Here is a 21,413-nt window from a genome sequence, read left to right as displayed (position 1 = left end):
AAGCCATTTAGCAGACATATGACTCCAGGACCACATGGCTTCTGGGGCAGCCCTGACAGATCTTGGAGTTAATGAGCAACAAATTATGTATTTTCTCCATCCCCTTGTACAGAAGGGTCGGGGAGTTGACAATACAGCCATAAATCATCATTATGAACTGGCCAGGTTTGGCTTCTTGTAATCCTAACCCTTAAAAGACCATTTAATGAAATTCGGGCTGCCCAAATACCTCACTTCTGCAGAAGAGGCGAAGGCTTAAATTGTTCTCCGACACGTTATACACCTTAACTCTGGAGTTCCAGATTTACTGCTTTCGGACTTTATTCATTACTCGCAATGTTTTTATTCCCGGGTAATAAAATAAGCTCTTCCCTCCCCCCCTCCCCCTACAAAGGCTCTGTCCCCACTCGCAGACTCTGGCCCCTGGAGCCCTCATTTCTGCTTCAGTCAGCAAAGTTGTGATATGTAAATTTCACAGCTGAGAAAAATGCCTTCCATGTCAATCCCTTTCTGAGACATCAAGCAACAAATTCTGGGGGTCATGGCAGGCTGCCAGGCGAGCAGAGGAGAATTCTCCCCTACCTGCCTTTTAAAGCACTTGGCACAAAATCTGGAAACTAATAAAGTGGGGAAGGATTGCAATTACACTATGAGGGGACAGAAAGGGATCAATCAGTCCTCGCCAGAGAATGGCTGAGTTTGGAGGGAGGTTGCCTCCAACTCTTAAGACAGCTCCTCTTCCAGTCTTTTCTGGTATACAAGAGCTCAATTGCCCACATATTCACAAATATTCAGCTGCTCTGGAGAGGAAATTTGGAAAAACATTAGGAGAGACAGTTTGGAAAGGAGAGATTACACAGTGGTGAAAGAAGCACTGACTTTTGGAGCCAGAAAAATCTTGATCTGTATATCCCATCTCTTACCGTGAACCTAGACAAGTGACTTCACCTCTCTGGGCTTAGGTCTCCTTGTCTATGAAATAAGAGTACTATCTTGACAAGTACACACTGCTATATTTAAAACAACCAACAAGGACCTACTGTATAGCAATAGAAATTCTGTTCAATATTCTATAATAGCATAAATGAGAAAAGAGTTTGAAAAAGAATTGATACATGGATATATATAACTGAATCACTTTTCGGTACATATGAAACTAACACAACACTGTTAATCAACTATACTCCAATATAAAACAAAAATTTTAAAGGAAAAAAAAAAGAAATTAAAAATTTTAAAAGGATTAAAATCTACCTGGCAAGATCCTTGCCAGGGGAATCAAGAAGATGATATATCAAATATCTGGCACCTAGCAGAAGAGCTCTGCAAACAATAATGTTTTTTTATCCTTCCCTTGCAAACAAAGAAACAAAAAATTAACACAGGCATACCATTTTATTGCACTTTGCAGATACTGTTGTTGTGGTTGTTGCTTTTTACAAATTGAAGGTTTGTGACTACCCTGCATCAAGCAAGTCTATCCAGGCAACATTTTTCCAACAGCACTTGCTCACTTCATGTCTATGTGTACTATGTTTTGAAATTTGTAATACTTTCAATATTTCTAATTTTTCATTGTTATTATATTTGTTACAATCAATGATCAGTGGTCATTTTTTAGCAATAAAGTATTTTTTAATTCAGGCATAAACATTGTTTCTTAGACATAATGCAATTGCACACTTAACAGATTACAGTTTAGTGTAAACGTAACTTTTACATGCCCTGGGAAACCAAAAACCCATGACTCACTTTATTGCAATATTTGCTTTATTGCGATGATCTGAAACTGAATGGGCAATATCTCCAGGAAATGTCTACACTTGTATAAAACATCTTTTCCAAAATAGTTCTAAGAGATCCCTGGAAAAGAACATATCACACTAAAGAATTTGGAAGTACCACCTCTCCAAGGTAGAACCAGAAAAATATGAGTATGGAGATGTTGGTTTTGACCACTTCATCTAGGATGTCTTTTTCAGGGGAACAAAGCAGAAAGAAAGTCTAAATTCCAGGCAGCAAGGGCCACCCTACTGCATTGTTCGTGTTATTTGTTAACTGTCCGCTATATAGATTATCCCAAGAAAAGTCAGACTTTGCACAGAGTCCTAACGATCTCTCTTACAGAGTTTGAGAACTCATCTTCTGCTGCCAAATTTGAAGGACAAATGTCCCTGATATTCTGGTCTGCTTCAATGACAACATCTGCATAGTCTGTAACAATTTAAAGAACTTTTCCCTATCCACTGCATTACCTGCTGCTCACAACACGCTAAGAATTGCTAAATTATTCTCCACACTTTATAAATGAGTGTGATGAAGGCCAGAGAGGCCACTGCATCACCCTTGGGGATAAGGTAGTGGACAGTGTCCATGCGCTTGCTGCAGCCTGGGCCTCCCATGTCCTGCCCAGTGGCATCTAGCTGGCTTTCTCTTAGAAGCCCTAGCAGGTGGCAGGATGGAAGTCTCCAGTGAGGCAGATATTCCCTGAGCACCTAGGAAGGTCATGTCACCCTGTCAGGCACCTGTACATCCAGACCCCCATCAGCCACAGAGCACCAAGCTCCCCCTTCACATCTCAGCTCTGTGGATGAATGAACTTCTTTCAATCCAGAAGAGGTTCATTCATTCAACAAGCACTGAATGATGGAGATTAGTGAAGGAAGAATCACTTTTCTCACTTGATTTCTCAGTAAGGGAAAGGGAAATGTAACATATCCAAGTCCTGCTTCTAAGGATGGAGACAGAAGTGTTGCTCTATCTTCTTCGAGCTTTGCTTCATCTACTACAATGAAATGCAGTATCTTCAGTGACTAGAAATAACTGACGAGAAATTGAGTCTCCCATCCTTCTCCCACTCAGTTGTCTTTAACCTCTTGGTAGGAGATCAGTGCCTCACAAATCAGGAAAGGCAATGGGGACCCAAATCTGTCCAAGGCACCAGTGGAGTTTCTAGGCTTTATGGGTAGGTCTAGAATATGGACAGCAAAGAAGCCAGAGAGAAGTCACAGAAGCTATTTATGGTCAAAAATCAACAGTGGCCGCCCTAAGCCCTAAAGCCCAAACTTTACAAAGGAGGCATCTTGAAAGATGAAGCAGTCTATTTTCCAAAGTCAGGGATTCAAAGGCATGAGTCTCCTAAGTGATCAGCTCTGCCTACCCATGCAAGAGTTCTCTCTATAGCATTGCCTACTGCCCACCTCTCGCTCCTTTGACCTTGAATTTCCTACCATCCTAATGTCACCACTGTGCTTTTCTTCCTATTTCTCAAACACCTCTCTCTTCCCAGTGGCTCCACTTCTGGATGCTGTTAGATAAATGTCAGTCTTCCTAGGGTTGCATCCTTGCCTTTTCTCTGTGACTTCACCTGTGAAAATGACATTCAAAAGGGCATTTACTTTGCTCTCTAGTTTCAGCTCACCCTTTACCCCATCAGTCTTACTTCAATCTTCTGCCAAATCTTCCAACTAGTTGTCAAACCAGTATTATCAGCATGCTCACCTGACCAAGTCACACTCATTCCAACTTCTGCCCCAAACTTCGCTTCTCTTCCCTCCATTCCTACTCAAGATGCAACCAAACACAGAACTGCAAAGACAGGAAGTCTTAGATCACACCCTCTCCTTTATGACATTGTCATCCACTTCTGTTCATCCCATGTTTGCAAGGTGGGATGTCATTTCCATCCTATTCTCTCTCTTCTCTTTGCATTACCACCACTGCAGTTCAGACCTCGTCCTTAACCTTCGTTGAACAGTTGGCCAAGTGAGCTGAAAATACTTTCATCAATCTCTAGCCTATTAATGAGAGTAAAAACTCCTCAGCACTCAAGGAGTTTCACAATCTTGCAGTCATCTCTTCCTACCTTATCTTTGTCTGCTCCCTTATACTCTATTTCTCTTGCTGAACAGGTCTGTCTGCTTGACATTTCCTGAAGAGGCCCTATTGTTTCAGTCTTGGTGAAGCCATCCCCTCTGTCTGGAACATCAGGATCTCTGATGAAAGTCTCACCTCTGTTTCAAAGTAGAGCTCAAGTGCCAGCTAGGTGCACCAGGTTAGAGTTTGGGCTCCTTTACTCAAAAGCCTTGGGCAACTGAGCTCTATGACTCAGTCTCCTTCTGTGTACAAAGGGAGATGATATGATGACACTACCAAGAGCTCAAGGGTTGTTGCGATAATTAAATGGAGTGCTCCATGAATGATGATGATAATGATGATGAAGTCTTCACCAATGAAAACGACCTTCAGTGATCGTCCTCTCAACTCCCACAGTACTTGATTTCTGCCTTAGACCACCTACAGCAGAAGTCCCCAACCTCTAGGATCTAATGCCTGATGATCTGAGGTAGAGCTGATGTAATAATAGAAGTAAAGTGCACAATACATGTATTGTGTTCGAGTCATCCCAAAACTATCCCCCCCTCACCCTGGTGGGTGGAAAAAATTGTCTTCCACAAAACCCGCCCCTGGTGCCAAAAAGGCTGGGGACTGCTAATTTACAGCATTTCTCTTGTTTTGTCCTTGAAGCTCTCACCTCTCTAGGACTTACTATCCTTCACTGCCCTGGCTATCTTCTAGCTCCCAGTTCTTTAGTCTCCTTGAGGGTCTAATGGTACAGTCAGTCATGTACTTGGCCTGTTCCATAAGCTCCAAGGACAGTATCCATGTCTTGTACCTCAGCTTCTAGGCCAAGGGGAAGCCTAGAAGCTGCCTATATGTTCTAAGGAAGGTCTCTCCCAGAGAGGCTTTCACTTTCTGAACAAACGACTTCCTATACAACACTATCCCAGGGACTTCCCCGGTGGTCCAGTGGTTAAGACTTTGCACTTTCAATGCAGGGACTGCAGGTTCGATCCCTGGTTGGGGAATTAAGATCCCACATGCTGCACAGCAAGGCAAAAAATAAATAAATAAATACATAAAATAAAGAGAGTAATAACTAAATTAAAAGCTATTTTAAAACAAACAAAAAAATTGTTAAAAAAAAAAAGAAAACCCGCTATCCCACAAATCAGTCTTGGGTAATCATCTGCCTAGATGTTTTGTCCTCCTCCATACAAAGAGCTCTTTACAACCAGGAACTACAGGTTTTCTAGCTCACTAAATACAGAGCACTCTGCATAGCCCCAAGTGCACAGTGGGTCTTCAATGTCAGCTCCTGTGCTGGGTTTTAAAGCCAGACAGCCCTGGTATAAATTCCTCCTCCCTGTCCACCAAGCAGAATAATCTCACACTGGCCACACTCCCCTTGTAAACCTTAGGACCCTCCCTCATTAGTAAAATAGGGTCAATAATACCTATCCCCTGCAGATGCTGAAGAGGATTTAAGATAAGGCATATTAGTTTCCAGCCCACTAGATAGTGGGCCCATGGTATCTAATCCTCTATCCCATCCCCTAACACTGACTCACATGAACAGATTGCCCAGCCTGCTAAGAATTGTCACTTAAAGTGGAGAATATCATCACCTTCATATTAGATAGATTTTCCAAATAGTCCTGAGCCCCTAAGAATGATACTAACTAAGGAAGAATTGCTGGAGTGTGTGTGTGTGGTGGGGCTGGGGGGTGGGGACAGGGAAAAACCTAAATCTTAATCTCAGTGCCTGTGTTTGTTACCTTGCAAATAGAGCCCCTCCCCCTGCCCCCTCCTCAGGCAGTAAGGAGGTCCGAAGAACTCTGTAGCCCTCTGATCAGGGATGACACAGTTGAAGGATTAACATGATCATTCTCTGTTGGTGGTCTTGGTAATTGCACAGATATAGTGGATTGTAAACTGGGGGAACTGGGTCTCCCACCAAGGCACCGCTGGGCCAGCCTGACTTCACATTTTCTTTCAGAGTTGAAGACTCGACTAGCCTTTAATGAGGAGGCAGTCTTGGGGAACCTTGTTTTCTTGGCAGTGCTGTCTCAGATAAAGGGAGTGGGGGCTGGGGAGGAAGTAATGAAGTCCAGATGTGGGCAAACCCAAGCCTGATCCTGAATAAACAAGTCTTGGAGGTATAAGCTCTTCTTCTTGTCTCTCCAGCCAGAAATGTGCATATGGTACAGAGCAGGCTCCCATGTACATCAGAGGCCATCATCCAGATTTCAGGGAGACAAACAGGACACTTGTCCCTGCTCGTCTAGGTCCTTTAACATCTTTTGACCTAATGCTTGTCAGTTTCTGCTCGAAATGTATGGCCTCCTCTATGATTTTTACAATTGTATATATTGAGTACCCAAGTTTGTGCCTTATGCTAGCAATATAAAATCAAAATCAGACCGATCCCTACTCTAGCAGAATCACCAGGAAATAGTCAAGTAAACAGACATGATAGTTCAATTCAGTGACGGCAAAGACAGAGGTGGGCCCAGGGACCTCTGGGATCTTTGGAAGGTGGGGGAGGAGGCAGTCAAGGAATGCTTCCTGGAGAAGGCAACATTGGCTTGGTGTTTATTTAGTACCTATCATGTGCAAGAGGGAAAGATCTGATCTTTGCTGTGCTGGAACCTATTATCTAGCTGGGGAGATGAGAAGTGGACACAAATCACATTACAAGGTGATATATATTGAAGGTGCTATCTGTCTGCTGGAGATGGGGCAGCTTCGGGCACTTTAGTGACGAGAGACAACACACAGCTTGTTAGGCGAAGGTTCAATCCTGGATCACCAGCACCTGCCATGCCCTGCGGACTTGATAAGTAATTGTGGAAGGGACGCAGGCTTTAGAAGGCAGCAGCGGTCTCATTTTAAAAAACCTTGCCTTAGAATCAGAGGACTCCTGGTCTGGCCCTGCCACTCATTAATTATGGGAAAGTCACTTCATTTCTTGATCTCCAGTTCCCTTAACCATACCAATCCACCCCCAAGAATCACAGAATCACTACCAAGTGCAGATAACAGAATGTGCACATGAAGGGAACCTTCTAAACTGTACAAAACTATAGGAATGAAAAGGCCAGTTCTCACTGCTGACACATGTAATGTCAGTTGATTTGACTCCCAGAACTAGCCTATGGAGTTGTTGAATTATTGTCACCAATTTACAGTAAACATAGGTATAGTTCTTTTCCAAAGGGGTCAATGCCTTGACAGAAGTTGAAGGACAAGTCACAGAATGAAGAAGCTCAGAAGTTTTAGGCCACGAACCTCAATCAAAGCCAAAATCTGAGGTTTTTCTCTAGTTAGGAATGTCATAACAGAGGTTCAAAATGGATGGGATGTGAGGAAAAGGAGCATTTTTATGGCCAGAGAAGTGGATTCACTCATGACTCATCATACTTCAACTCCTAGATATTAAGAATCTTTATTAAACCCCTTTCAGGGTCTGACCAAAGCAAGCACTTGAGCCCATGTTTATTTAAAAGGAATACTAAGCATTTTTTCCATATTAAAATCTTTGCACATAATTCTCTGCACAGCATGGTGCAAGGCAATTGGAGAGAAGGCTAGATAAAAGATGATATTTACTGTTTTTGCTCCTAATCTAACTGCTGCTAGAGTCATTAAACCCTTTGGAGGCAGGGATAGGAACCATTGCCTTGTGGATTTGGAAGGAATTCCTATTATGCTATAATTTCAAAATCTAAGCTACATCTGAAAAAGAGGTCAAAATGACCTGATTTTTCCACATCTCCTGCCATAGAAAGGTGTCTGCTTTCTCTATAACTTCTGAAATTTGCATCTTGAAACCCCGCTGGTGTGCCATGCCTTTGTTGTGGGGACTATTCAGGCTGGAGCAGGGGCACCCAGATCAGTCAAGGCTTCTCTTGTTGTTTTAAACAAACCTGACATTTGGCGGGAGGAGGCCAGGGCAGCAAGTAGCAGGCTGATTAGATTTCCAGCTCCGGGTCCCCCTTCACCCTCCCTGACTGTCATTCACGCCCTCTGATCAGAAGCAGATTCTGCATGGAGCCAGCAAGGCTCTCTGGCCAGTCACAACGGGAGAGAGGGTTGTTGTTGTTGAATTCAAGTTGTATAGCTTTTCCAGAATTGACCATATGTATTAAAGGGAATTATTCACTTTTCCTCTGAGGTCTTTGCCTTTCCTCTTGTTCATGATTACCCTGGTGGTTAATGACAGGTAAGTGGGTGAGCATACCTCATTAGCAGCCCACATCTCACACACGCCTCCAGCTGAAGTGCAGGGGCATCTGGATCAGGAGCTAAAGTTTTTCTGCAAAGAGTATTGGCATGAGAGTCGAGAGACCTGAGTTCTCATGAATAAACTACAAGGGAAGAGCGGGAGATGTGATGAGTCCAAAGGCTGGAGGGCCTTTCCTAATTCTACTTCTGCCAGGTAAAAGGTCTTGACTAAGTCACTACATCATTATTTTTTTTACTTCATCGTTTTTTGATGCTGTTTACTCACAATGAAAACAGTGAACATTTGCTGAAGATACTGCATGTGTCAGGCACTGAGTTACTTTCCATACATTAGCTCATTTATTTCTGAAAACCTTCATAAGTAGACATAGTATCTCCACTTCATAGATGAGAGCAAGGAGGCTCACTAATTTTCTACACGTTCTGGAGGAGAGGAGCTTGGGGGTGAACCAGAGCCCACACTTTTAACCCCATGTGAAACTGAGACATCGGAAAACTCGTGTGTGTGTGTGTGTGTGTGTGTGTGCACGCGCGTGCGTGTGTTGAGAGTGTGCAAAAGGCTTGAACACAGCCCCAGGTTTCCATGATGCAACAGTAGCATCTGACAAAGGACGGCTTTCTCAGAAGCAAAGGGAAGCACCATCCAGACCTAATCTGCTGGCACTGTGGGGGTGGAGGAAACGTCCTCGTTGCCCATCCCATCACATCCCATCCCATAACCAAGGCACAGCGCCTGACTCTTTCAAGGGAACCTGGGAGGTCACAGAGCATTTTAATTAAAACTTCCATGTGACATGAGGAGAGAGGCCAGCCACAACTAAGCTCTTCTTAGTGAGGAGGGAAGAAGCAAGGACCCAGGAGAAGCGACATGAGCACCCTGTGTCCTCCTAGTCCACTGCAGCCAAGGATGTGCTCCCCAGGTGTGAAATCAAACAGCACTCTCCTTTTACAGATGAGGAAAATGAGGTCTAGAAAACCCAGGTGGTGGCGGTTTAGTTGCTAAATCACGTCCGACTCTTGTGATCCCATGGACTGTATGGCATCCACCAGGCTTCTCTGTCCATGCGAATTTGTCAAGCAAGAATACTGGAGTGGGTAGTCATTTCCTTCTCCGGGGAATCTTCCTGACCCAGGGATGGAACCAGGGTCTCCTGCATTGCAGGTGGATTCTTTACTGACTGAGCCAGCAGGGAAGCCCAGGGATTTACCTAATTCACATAGTCTAGGGGGCCCCAGGTCTCTCTCCCTGGTGCTGTGGCCAGGAGCAGCCCACCAGGCAGACTGCTAATAACTGCACGTAAAGAGGGCAGAGGCCACATCTGTCTGAACATCCCTGTCAAAGTGGTATTCTTATCTCAACAGTTCCCAAGTTAGAGCCAGCTTCTAAAATAATTCAATTTAACTGAGCTTCCAAGTGTCAAAAGCACCTGCTCAAACCTGAGCACCAGATACCGTGTGAAGTATTCACCTTCCATTACAAACGTTTTTTTCCAGGCAAAGCCATTCTTCCTAAAGAACTCAACCCCAACTGTAACTTTGGAGCAAAGAGTAAAATTAGATTTTGTATTTCTCAGCTTCTGAACACAAAGATCCTTAGTCCACCTTTACTACGGTTGCCAAATGGACTGTTTTTCTTTTAAAGGTTGGAAAGAATTCTACTTGCCTCCCTGCCCCCTCCCCAATGTCAAACTGTTGATTGTGTGCCTGGTTTACGATGTTATTAAAAAACAAAGAGGGGTCTCAAAGTTTATAACCCACCCCCAGAGTGGGGAAGTCAAAAGAAAAACTTCATGCAGTGCACTCTGTGGACCATCAGCTGTTTATATTTGATGCAGAGAAGGCAAGAGTAGCTAACCGCCTATCCCACTGAGCACTTGAATAGGACCGCCAACCTCCTGTCCACAATCAAGTCAGCAACACGGACAGAGGGCTTTGGAATAAACCAGGTTTAGGCTTGAACCCCAATTTTTACTTGCTTCTGACTTTGAGCATATCACTGAACCCCTCCGAGCTTCAGATTTTCCATTTGAGTGATGGGAATACTAAGCCCCTATTTTACACACAGTGTTCTTAATATTGGGCTTCCCTGGTGGCTCAGAGGGTAAAGAATCCACCTGCAATGCAGGAGACCCTGGCTCAATTCCTGGGTCAGGAAGATCCGCTGGAGAAAGGATAGGCTACCCACTCCAATATTCTCGGGCTTCCCTGGTGACTCAGCTGGTAAAGAATCCACCTGCAAGGCAAGAGACCTGGGTTGGGAAGATCCCCTGGAGAAGGGAAAGGCTACCCACTCCGGTATTCTGGCCTGGAGAAGTCCATTAAGTTTCTCCCTTCTTGGCTTGCTAATACAGGCCAGAGATAAGCTTCCATGTTTGGATTAACACAAAGACGACTTAGAATCTAGAAGAGAGAATTTTTGATCGTGGTGGACCTGATGCCTAGCCCTTTGCCCATGTTGCTGGGGTTCAAGGACAGAGAAAAAACTGAAAATAGCGGATATGTGGAATGGATGGCTGTGAAAATGTATGAACTACAAATTATAAGACTGGATTCCCTCACTCTTCCCCTCCCCTGCTCTAAATGGACACATCTAAAACAACACTATGATCTAAGCACAGCCCAGATAGACAATACCCCAATTCCCACGTGGCTGCCATTGCTCAAAATAATTCTGGACCTTGTCAAGCTGGTAGCACATTTTTGCACCTACATTGAGGGCTTCATCCTCTAAGGGAAGATCTGGATATAAGTCTAGACTTTACCTCCGGGTATGAGCGACCATATGAGCGACGGGTCAGCAATTAAGAGTTTATCAAGTACTTCAATATTCATGATCTCTTTTACTCCTCACTGCAAAGCTTTGAAGCAGGATGGTCACCCTTGGTTTTAATGATGTACAGCTTGGCAGTGGAGGGCCAGGTCTAGAACCTAGGTCTTTGGACTGCAAGTCTCGTTTACCAGGTAAGAGAATTAAACAATATGCCAGATCATGCCAGTGGCATTATCACTGTCAGAGCAGCAGTACAATAGTGTGGAAAAAATATAGAAAATGCCCAAGATATTCAGTAAGGCATTTCTCCTGTCCTCTGGGGCTCAGATTTACAGCATGGTGGCTCAGGGCTCAGACTCTGGGGTAAGGGAAATGCATGCGTGCTCACTCAGTCGTGTCCAACTCTTTGTGAGCTCACGGACTGCAGCCTTGCCAGGTTTCTTGGTCCATGAGATTCTCCAGGCAAGAATACTGAAGTGGGTTGTTGTGACCTCCTCCAAAGGATCTTCCTGACCCAGGGATCAAACCCGTATCACTTACATCTCCTGCATTGGCAGTCAGGTTTTTTACCACTTGCACCACCTGGGAAGCCTGAGGTAAGGAAGACAACTAGGTTTAAACCCCAACTCCATCACTCATGAACCAAGTGACCCTGGGAAAATTATTTGTACTCTGCGAACCTCCATTTCTTAATTTGTAGAAGAAAGATAAGGACAATATCTACACTTTGACTATTGTAGAGATAATGTATGCAAAGTATTTTAGAAGGTTGCTTAGCATACTTTTATAATACCTACAGTGTATATATATATATATTTTATTTTAAAATATTGAGTTGGACAAAAATCTCATTTGGGTTTTGAAAATCCCAAACAAACTTTTCGGCCAACCCAATACTTTTAGTAATAGTATTAACTACATGAAATAGTGTTAATCAAGTGAAATTCTACTTGATCTTCTAAGCCTCTGCTATATCAGTTAGACCACGACATGCTACCAGGGAGTCAGATAGGTTGCCCATCACAGTCTGGGCGCTTACCGCGAGGATGGCAATAACAATCCCCACAGCGCAGAGCACAGCGTCGTTGATTGTCTCCCCGGTTTTCAGCGGATACTTGATGCTCTCATCATTGCAGTAAAACCCCCGTTGGTAAGGCTTGATGGTGCTTGTCTCGATGATGATGAAAGGTAGGCCCGCTGGTCAAGATAGAACCATCATCACCATATACAGGGGAGAAAACAAGACAGAGGGAAAACATCAGTGCAAAGAGGTCAAAGAAGAAGGCCCTACAGCAAACACCACCCCAGATAACAGCATCGATAGTGATGTCAATTCCTTGCCTTTGTAGTGACCTACAGCCTTCTGTATCACTATGAATAAAGCTAGTGGATGTGATGGCATTCCAGTAGAGCTATTTCAAATCCTGAAAGATAATGCTGTGAAAGTGCTGCACTCAATATGCCAGCAAATTTGGAAAACTCAGCAGTGGCCACAGGACTGGAAAACGTCAGTTTTCATTCCAGTCCCAAAGAAAGGCAATCCCAAAGATTGCTCAAACTACCGCACATTTGCACTCATCTCACACGCTAGTAAAGTAATGCTCAAAATTCTCCAAGCCAGGCTTCAGCAATACGTGAACCAAGAACTTCCAGATATTCAAGCTGGTTTTAGAAAAGGCAGAGGAACCAGAGTTCAAATTGCCAATATCTGCTGGATCATCAAAAAGGCTAGAGAGTTCCAAAAAAACATCTATTTCTGCTTTATTGACTACACCAAAGCCTTCAACTGTGTGGATCACAATAAACTGTGGAAAATTCTGAAAGAGATGGGACTACCAGACCACCTGACCAGCCTCTTGAGAAACCTGTATGCAGGTCAGGAAGCAACAATTAGAACTGGACATGGAACCACAGACTAGTTCCAAATAGGTAAAGGAGTACGTCAAGGCTGTATATTGTTACCCTGCATATTTAACTTATATACAGAGTACATCATGAGAAATGCTGGGCTGGAAGAAGCACAAGCTGGAATCAAGATTGCCAGGAGAAATATCAATAACCTCAGATATGCCGATGACACCACCCTTATGGCAGAAAGTGAAGAGGAACTAAAAAGCCTCTTGATGAAAGTGAAAGAGGAGAGTGGAAAAGTTGGCTTCAAACTCACCATTCAGAAAACTTAAGATCATGGCATCTGATCCCATTACCTCATGGGAGACAGTGGAAACAGTGTCAGATTTTATTTTGGGGGGCTCCAAAATCACTGCAGATGGTAACTGCAGCCATGAAATTAAAAGACGCTTCCTTACTCCTTGGAAGGAAAGTTATGACCAACCTAGATAGCATATTAAAAAGCAGAGACATTACTTTGCCAACAAAGGTCTGTCTAGTCAAAGGCTATGGTTTTTCCAGTGGTCATGTATGGATGTGAGAATTGGACTGTGAAGAAAGTTGAGCACCGAAAAATTGATGCTTTTGAACTATGGTGTTGGAGAAGACTCTTGAGAGTCCCTTGGACTGCAAAGAGATCCAGCCAGTCCATCCTAAAGGAGATCAGTCCTGGGTGTTCATTGGAAGGACTGATGCTGAAGCTGAAACTCCAATACTCTGGCCACCTCATGCGAAGAGTTGACTCATTGGAAAAGACCCTGATGCTGGGAGGGATTGGGGGCAGGAGGAGAAGGGGACGACAGAGGATGAGATGGCTGGATGGCATCACTGACTTGATGGGCATGAGTTTGAGTAGACTCCGGGAGTTTGTGATGGACAGGGAGGCCTGGCGTGTTGCCATTCATGGGGTCGGAGAGAGTCGGACATGACTGAGCGACTGAACTGAACTGAACTGAACTGAACACCCTTCTCTAGGGCTTCCCAGGTGTCTCAGTGGTAAAGAATCCAACTATAATGCAGGAGAGACAGGGTTCCATCCCTGGGTTGGGACGATCCCCTGAAGAAAGAAATGGCAACTCACTCCAGGATTCTTGCCTAGGAAATCCCATTGACAGAGAAGCCTGGCGGGCTGCAGTAGAGTCGGACAACACTGACTAAGTGACTAAACAACAAAACCTTCTCTACATGCACCCCCTTCCTGCCTTTACTCATGACTAAGAAGGTGTAGAATGATCCTCTTGTCTTGACCAAGAGCACAGAGGGAGACAGTGCAAGCACCAGGACAGGAGCTTTTCCGCTACTTTACGTCATCCTGCTAAAGTCACAGCACAATTTATAATTATCACTAACAAAGTTCCAAATCTAATGATGTCTTATGATGCCTCCAAGTGCCTTCCTCTCTTAAGCCAACCATTCCCCTTCGAAAAGCTCACCTCAAGGGACTCAGGCATGGAATTCTGAAGACCCTGGAGTAAGATAACCTAAATTTGAACCCCCAGATCCACCACTTCCTAGCAATGAGACTTCTGCTTCTTTCTCCATCTTCCTGAGCCTCAGTTCCCTCACAGATGAGTTGTACTGATGCCTAAAGGGGATCAAAGCACCCAAAACTCCCAGCAGAGAGCTGGCACACAGAAGCTGCTCAGTGAACGGCATTTCCGATTCTTTCCTTTCATTGTTCCACAAGTCATTGACAAGACTGAGCAGAGCTGAGTTGGGCCCTGCTGCCTGCAGACCTGGAGCAGAGCCCAAGGGCATCAGGAGCACCGCGAGGCACTCTCGCAGCTGCTGCTAGTTTATCAGCGTCCAGCTCAGATGCCATTTTCTTAAAGGTCATGGAAAACAGATTTCATCACCTGCCAGCAAAGGCCGTTACAAGCCTGAAGCAAAAAGTGAAGGCCCACAATCTCTCTTGCTTGGACCAGGCAGCAGCCTCCAGATTGGTGTCCTGGCCTTCTGGGCCTCTTATACACACCCACCCATTTACTTCCTGAGCACGAGCATGTCACGGCCATGCTCAAGGTCTGTCAATGGTTCCTCACCACACAGGACAAGATGACGTCCCTAAGTCCAACCTCCGGAGTCCCCACAACCCGAACCTCCTTGACACACACTCCAACAAAACGGGACACGGGACCTCTGTCTTGGTTCATGCTCTCCTCTTAAGCTGGAAAGACACTTCCTCCCCCAGCTCCAAGTTCAACGCCAAGTGCCATTGCCACCTCGCCAAGATGGGGAAAAGGTTAAAAAAAGGTGAAAGGAGAGCCACTGCATGTCCAGATTAAGGAAGACCATGCAAAACATCTGGTCAGTGATAACAGTCACTGCTGATGTGCGCCACAATGTACAAGACACTTTGCATCCATGTTTGCATTGAACCCTCCAACAACCCTGAGTGGTCATTTAAAAATCACATAAGCACTGCTATCACTCATCTCCCAGTAGAGAAGAGAGAGGCTCAGAATGACTGTTTAGCTCACTCAGAGTCTTCAAAGTGCCTAAATCCCCAATTTGACTTTACAAATTGGTTTCATCCATATAGGAATTTCATTAGTGGGGGAAAAAAAATACGATAAGCAGCCATTTAAAAGATAAGATTCCACTTTCATGTTTTTCCAAAAGAATTAAGCTCACGTCATGTTGCTCAAAGGCCCAGACTGCCTTTAAAAAAAAAAAAAAAATGTACCACAGTTTTTCAATGACTCTGGTCCAGGCCAGCAGTGATAAAAATGCTCACTTTCTAAAAAGTGTATTTATGTATCACTATGCATACACACATGGATTTATTTGGTTTTATTCTTTGGATTTATTTGAATTCTACAGCTATTTATTTTGTGACCCCTAACTGCTTCCTGCTAGAACAACAATTTACTTTATCAAATTCATACTGGTGCTTTGAAAAGAAAGCCCAGCCACACACCACAGCATTGTGCCTGACCTTCAGAAAGTAAACACAGAGGGGCCCTGGAAGGCAATCACCAGCAGCTCTTGAAATTCTGTCTCTGCGAGGATGGAGAAAAGGAGGAGGAAGGGGAGACAGTGAATGCATGTTCTGGCTTAGTGGTGGCAAGTGCAGTTAGCTGATCCTCTTGGGTTGGGGGCTAGGAGAGAGAAGATATCCTGTGGGCCTGAGCCATCTTCATTCCACTGCCTGAACACTTTGAAATGTGGCCAAGTTGGCTATGAAAAGGAGCTGCAAAGCCAGCAGTATGATATTAATAGTCCGCTTTTAAAGTTCCACACATCGTGATCAACATTGTTAGCTTCGCATCTGAGCCTGGCCACAGCCTCTGTGGTGCCGAGGAGCCAAAGCGTTGCTAATAAACTCAGGAAGGGAACAGACCCCCAGTTCCTTACATTTGTGCTCCGCTCTTAGGCCTCCAGCTTCTATTTTTAATAGTGTTCACATGATAGGCCTGTAAAACATATGTTTCTAAGGACAATAAAACATATAAAAGAGCTGTGGAGCCAGACTGAACTCGGTTAATGATTTCAACTCTGCTCACCACTACTTGAGCAAGTTACTTCCCATCTCATGACACCCTTCTCATCTGCTCAATGGGAAAATGAAGACTTGCTTTGAGATTGATGGGATGGTATAATACATTATAATACATTAATGCATTCACTCACTCATTCAACAAGTATTTATTGAGTCTCAAATATGCCTACAAAGTACAAGGAGTACAGAGATGACATAAGTCCTGCCCTCAGGAAGCTTATTGTCTAGTAGGGGAAGACACAGATCATGGAATGAAATCAGTACAGGCAGTTGTTTTAGTTGGAAGAAATCAGGCAAGAGCATGCGAAAGGGTCAGCAGAGAGTCTGGTGCACACGTGGACACTCAAAAATGCTGTAAGGAAGAAGGAAGGGAAAGTCCCACAGAGAAGGTTAGAAAAGAAGATCTGTCTGGTCAGTTCTGCACTCACCCTGGGAGCTATCCAAACCCTCTTCCTTCCTTCTTGTCCGAGGCTTGGGGAGGGCTTCCGGTTCCAATAATATGGATGATGACCACAAGCAGACAAGAAGTTGGATCTGAATATGGTTCGTTTTATTTTCTTGAAAGGCATGGAGACAGCATTGAGAAAACCCAATGGCCTTTTCTGTCTCCCCTACAGACTTGTGACATGATTGGGGGTGATGCCAGTTGAGTCTTGACTTGGCTCCAGGAAAAGAATAACCTCAGATTCCCTTCAGTTGATGGGAAAAGCATAAATATGTCTCCCTCAATGGGGCAGCCAGTCCTCAAGTGACATGATGCCTGGCCTCTCCAGGACACAGAGATGAGGCCATTCTAATCCAAAGCAGGATTTCCATTTCCAATGTTGGCACTACCTTTATTACCAATCACTATATTTCCTGGCTGTTTCATTCCAAGAAAATTCCTAGTGATAGGTACTGGAAATTGAGGTGAGAGTACATCAAAGTACCTGGCCTCAAGAAGCTCACTGTGTTGTAAAAAAAGTCATGAAAACAAGTGCACTAAAATATTTTTACAGTGTGAGGACTGACAGATGTAGAAAGTACAATGAACACACAAAAGAGCACTCTACAGGGGACACTAAAGATGGTCCAGAGGGGAGGTTTAATTTGACACTTATGTGAGTAGGTTTCTGGGGCCCTAATGCAGGCATACATGCTAAGTCGCTTCAGTCATGTCCAACTCTGTGCAACCCCATGGACAGCAGCCCACCAGGCTCCTCTGTCCACAGAGTTTTCTAGGCAAGAATACTGAACTTGGTTGCTATTTCCTTCTCCCTGGGGTCCTAAATACACTCATAAAAACAGTGTAGCTTAGGGATTGCAATAGGGCTTCCTAAGGTGGCACCAGTGGTAATGAATCTGTCTACCAATGCAGGAGACTCAAGAGACACAGGCTCCATCCCTGGGTCAGGAAAAATCCTCTGGAGGAGGAAATGGTAAACAGTGCCAGAATTCTTGCCTGGAAAATCCCATGGACAGAGGAGCCTGGGAGGGCTACAATCCATGGGGTCACAAAGAGTCAGATACAACTAAGCAACTGAGCAGAGAGCACAAGGACTGCAATAGGCTATCAACAAAATGAGGGTCACTGCTATGATGAAAATACAACTTTAAATCTGGCTACAGGACTGGGAGAGATACACGAGGTGCAAAGGATCCCCACATAAACCGGCAAGGCAGACAAACCTGCTGCCTTTTCTCAGTTCTCAGCAGTGATGGAACTACTGAGTTGGAGTCCCAGCCTTCCAGTGGCCCAAAGGCCAATAGGAGAAACAGTCATAAAAGCTAACATATTAAGTCACCCTAAGGTTCAAAGGGATTAAAGTGACTTACCAGAGTCACTGGGTCAGAAAAGCTGTGGAGGTAGACGGGCTCAAATGCTCTGACTCCTGGGCACATTCTAAAATAAATGAGTCACTTAAAATAGAGGGAAGGAAGCAGCTATGAGTATTAATACATTAATTGAAGCTCAGCAAATCTCATGGTCTTTCTTTGAAGAAAGTTTTTTGTTTGGAACAGTCAAGGCAACAGCACTGGCTCCTGTTCCCTGAACATTTACCGTGTACTACACATGTTAGTATCTAATATTATTAAAACTCTGAGGCCAATATCCTGGAATTAAATTTATCTATACTGAAAGGTACATTATAAGCTTTTTGCAAAGCAGAATGAAAATGTAAGTGAATACACACACACACACACACACACACACACACACACACACACATATCCCCCATCTGGTGATTCTAAGACCTCAGACTCAAGCATTTCTCCTTCTTTTAATCAAGGATCAATTAACTTCCTAAACCTCCAGGGACCTCTTGGGATGTGTAGGCTGCAGGGGAGGCGAAATACGAACTCACTGACAAACACTTAATGGGCAGAAAATCAAAGCACGAAGAAAAGCCCCTGTGTTGGGTTCAGCCTTTGAAAGTTCTTGGGCTTTGAAAAACTAACACTTGGGCAGGTTGGGCGGTTTGGGGGTGGGGTGTAAAAAAACATGGGATAAGTTTTCGTGGCCCACCCATTGATAAAGTCATGTGGGAAGTGTTACCAAAGTGACCCAACCCCAGAGCCCTGCTCCCTCCAGCCACAGCTTCAAGTTTGTGCAAAATTAAACACAGCCTCCTGTTCTCAAAGTGATTTTTAGAAAGTGTTTGTGAGGGTAGGGGAAGAGTGGGACTGGGAGAGTGAATGAGAAATTTTTGCACTTTTGCATGACTGAAATCAGAGCATCAGGGAGAGATTTTCCCATCACTCCTGTAGACCTTTTCCAGAACTGTCCAACTTTCCACTTTACCCAAACTGTAGTCACCCTAAAATGAGCCAAGTCTAGCATCTGTGCGAGTACTAATTCAACTAATACATGCAGAAAACCTACATATCTACTGAAAAAATAATATTGAAAAGAGTCCATGTGCAGTCTAGTTGTTTAATGATTCTGTGACAGGAATTTATACATCTTAGCTAGGGTATAGAGTTCTATCAATTTTATTGTTTTACTCCCTTTGCAAATGGAAAATTCAGGCTCAGAAAGGTTAAGAAGCTCATCTGAAGTCAAAGTGAGTAAATGGCACCAATTCAGACTAGCACAGAAGTAGAGCGCGACAGGGGACTTCCAGTGGTAAAGAATCCACCTGTCAACTCAGGGGACACAGGATGGATCTTTGGTCCTGGAATTAAGATCCCACATGCCACGGGGTAGCCAAGTGTGTGTCCCAACTAATGAGCCCACGTGCTCTGAAGGCTGCATGCCCCCAACAAGAGAGAAGCCCACACACCACAATGAAAGATCCTGCTGCTACAACTAAGACCAATGCAGCCCAAAATAAAGAAATATTAAGAAAAAGGAAGAAAAATACAAATGGACCACACCAGGTTTCTGATTTCAAAGAGTTTAGAACCTAATTAGGAATTAATGTATTTTAATCTCCACAACAGCTCTGAAAAGTTACAGGCTCTTATTTTCATTTTTACCCAACAGAAAACTGAAGCCAGAACTTTTATAACGTGGCCAAGGTTCCCAAGTGAGTCAACTGGTCACTGGGATTTGAACTCAGGTCTGTCTTTCTTTTGGCTCATGTTTTCTTACTCCGTGACCTGACCCTCCCTGTCTTTATAAATGTCTTCCCTGTTAAAATATGACCAACTGATTTTTTTTTAATCACTTAAGGCCAGAATGGTCAACCCAACTACTACTTAGAGGTTCAAAATACAAATATTTATGTTGCTTGTAAGTGACAGGGTTTCTATTTAAAGTAATTAATTGCTACTGGTCTTAGAAGTGTGCAAACTTTCTTTGGTTTACGATATTTGTCCAGATTTTTAGACTGGACACAATCCAGATGAGACAAAACTAAGTTTACTATGAAGGCGTTTCCCACCTTTGAAAGAGGCTGCCATGAAAAACACTTGCTGTTGGCTGGTGTGAACATTCAGTATTCTGGTCTAGAGGTTCTCTTTGACAAATGCTCAATTCTTTGGTCCTGGAAAGTTCAGGCCTTTTTTTCACAAAAAGAAGATTGTCAGAACCCAGGGCAACCACATGGGAGAAATGAAGAAAGGAATGGCAGATCCAGCCCTGGATCCTGGGTTTCTTGAGTCTAAATCCTGGGTCTTTAATTGGATTCCACAAGCACATATGGACACTTTCTGAGCACTGGGCACTGTGTGAGGCGCTCAGCGCACAACCTTGAGCACTGTTTTTGGGTTCCTTAACTTCAGAAAGTCTCAGCTTCCATGACAAAGAGACGCCTGACTTAGTCTTTTTGTGGCTATGAGAAAGGACTTTGAATGGTCTTTCTAATTTGAAAGTGCTTAAAGTATTATAGGCCTGGCGTGCTGCGATTCATGGGGTCGCAAAGAGTCGGATACGACTGAGCGACTGAACTGAACTGAAAGTGTTATAAAAGCATCTTATCCTCTAGAATAAATATCAGCCACCTTAAACGTCTCAGCTCTAGCAGTTTTGGCTTTTGCAGTTGGAATTTTAAAGGGCTGCCATATCCACCAAGAAGTAAAAAAAAACAGGTCAACCAACAGTCAGTGATTTATACCTCTCACTGAGAGAATTCCAGACCTCTTTTGTTGCCATTACATATTTCACAAATGGGATACTTTACTTCTACTACTACACAAAGGACTTATGATTCCTCTCCTCCAGGTAAAAATAGGTCAAGACCTCCTTTCTCTCTTTTGATGCCTCTTTAAATAAGGGTGGGAGTCCACGTACACTCATTGGGCACTTATTGTGTGCCAGGAGGTTTGGATATATCAACTAGTTTAACTCTCAAAACAATCCTCTAAATTATCAGTTAATTAGCAAAGCACAGAAGGTCAGAGATTATAATTTGCCTCAGTGGCCACTTTGCTGATAAGAGGTGTAACCAGAGTATGTAACCAAATACTTTGACTCTAAAGTTCATTCAGAGATGGGCCAGCGAGCCTGCCCTTAAGTACACATGAACTCTATCTATGCAGATGATTCGCAAAGCTACAAAACTCTGGAAAGTGGAGGGTGACCTTGAACAAGGGTTAAAAAGTAAAGCCTTAGATGTTGAGATGCATTTGTACAGATCCAGCTACTCTCCTATCTCATTCTCTCTTATGAGATGCTCATTTGCAATATACTGCCCAGAACTAGGACATGGTAAGAATCACATGCGTGGTTTCACAGTTCTT

The 21,413-nt window shown here is 43.9% G+C and overlaps 1 protein-coding gene and 1 non-coding gene across 3 annotated transcripts in view; one reads left to right on the top strand and one right to left on the bottom strand.

Moving 5' to 3' along the window:
• Window positions 1-21,413, bottom strand: part of PLPP3 (phospholipid phosphatase 3) — an 88,425-nt gene that overhangs the window by 30,115 nt on the left and 36,897 nt on the right. For both annotated transcript variants that reach the window (XM_065912146.1, XM_065912136.1), the window contains exon 2: window positions 11,898-12,055. In XM_065912146.1, the coding sequence (XP_065768218.1) occupies window positions 11,898-12,055 (158 nt within the window). The remainder of the gene's footprint in view (window positions 1-11,897; window positions 12,056-21,413) is intronic.
• Window positions 4,796-4,868, top strand: TRNAE-UUC (transfer RNA glutamic acid (anticodon UUC)). Its single transcript has one exon. It is a non-coding gene; the product is annotated as a tRNA-Glu (tRNA).

Source organism: Muntiacus reevesi, chromosome 1, assembly GCF_963930625.1.
Source record: "Muntiacus reevesi chromosome 1, mMunRee1.1, whole genome shotgun sequence".
Classification (NCBI taxonomy): Eukaryota; Metazoa; Chordata; class Mammalia; order Artiodactyla; family Cervidae; genus Muntiacus; species Muntiacus reevesi.
The sequence above is the reverse complement of the archived record's forward strand: the minus strand, read 5'-3'. Positions and strand labels throughout refer to the sequence as shown.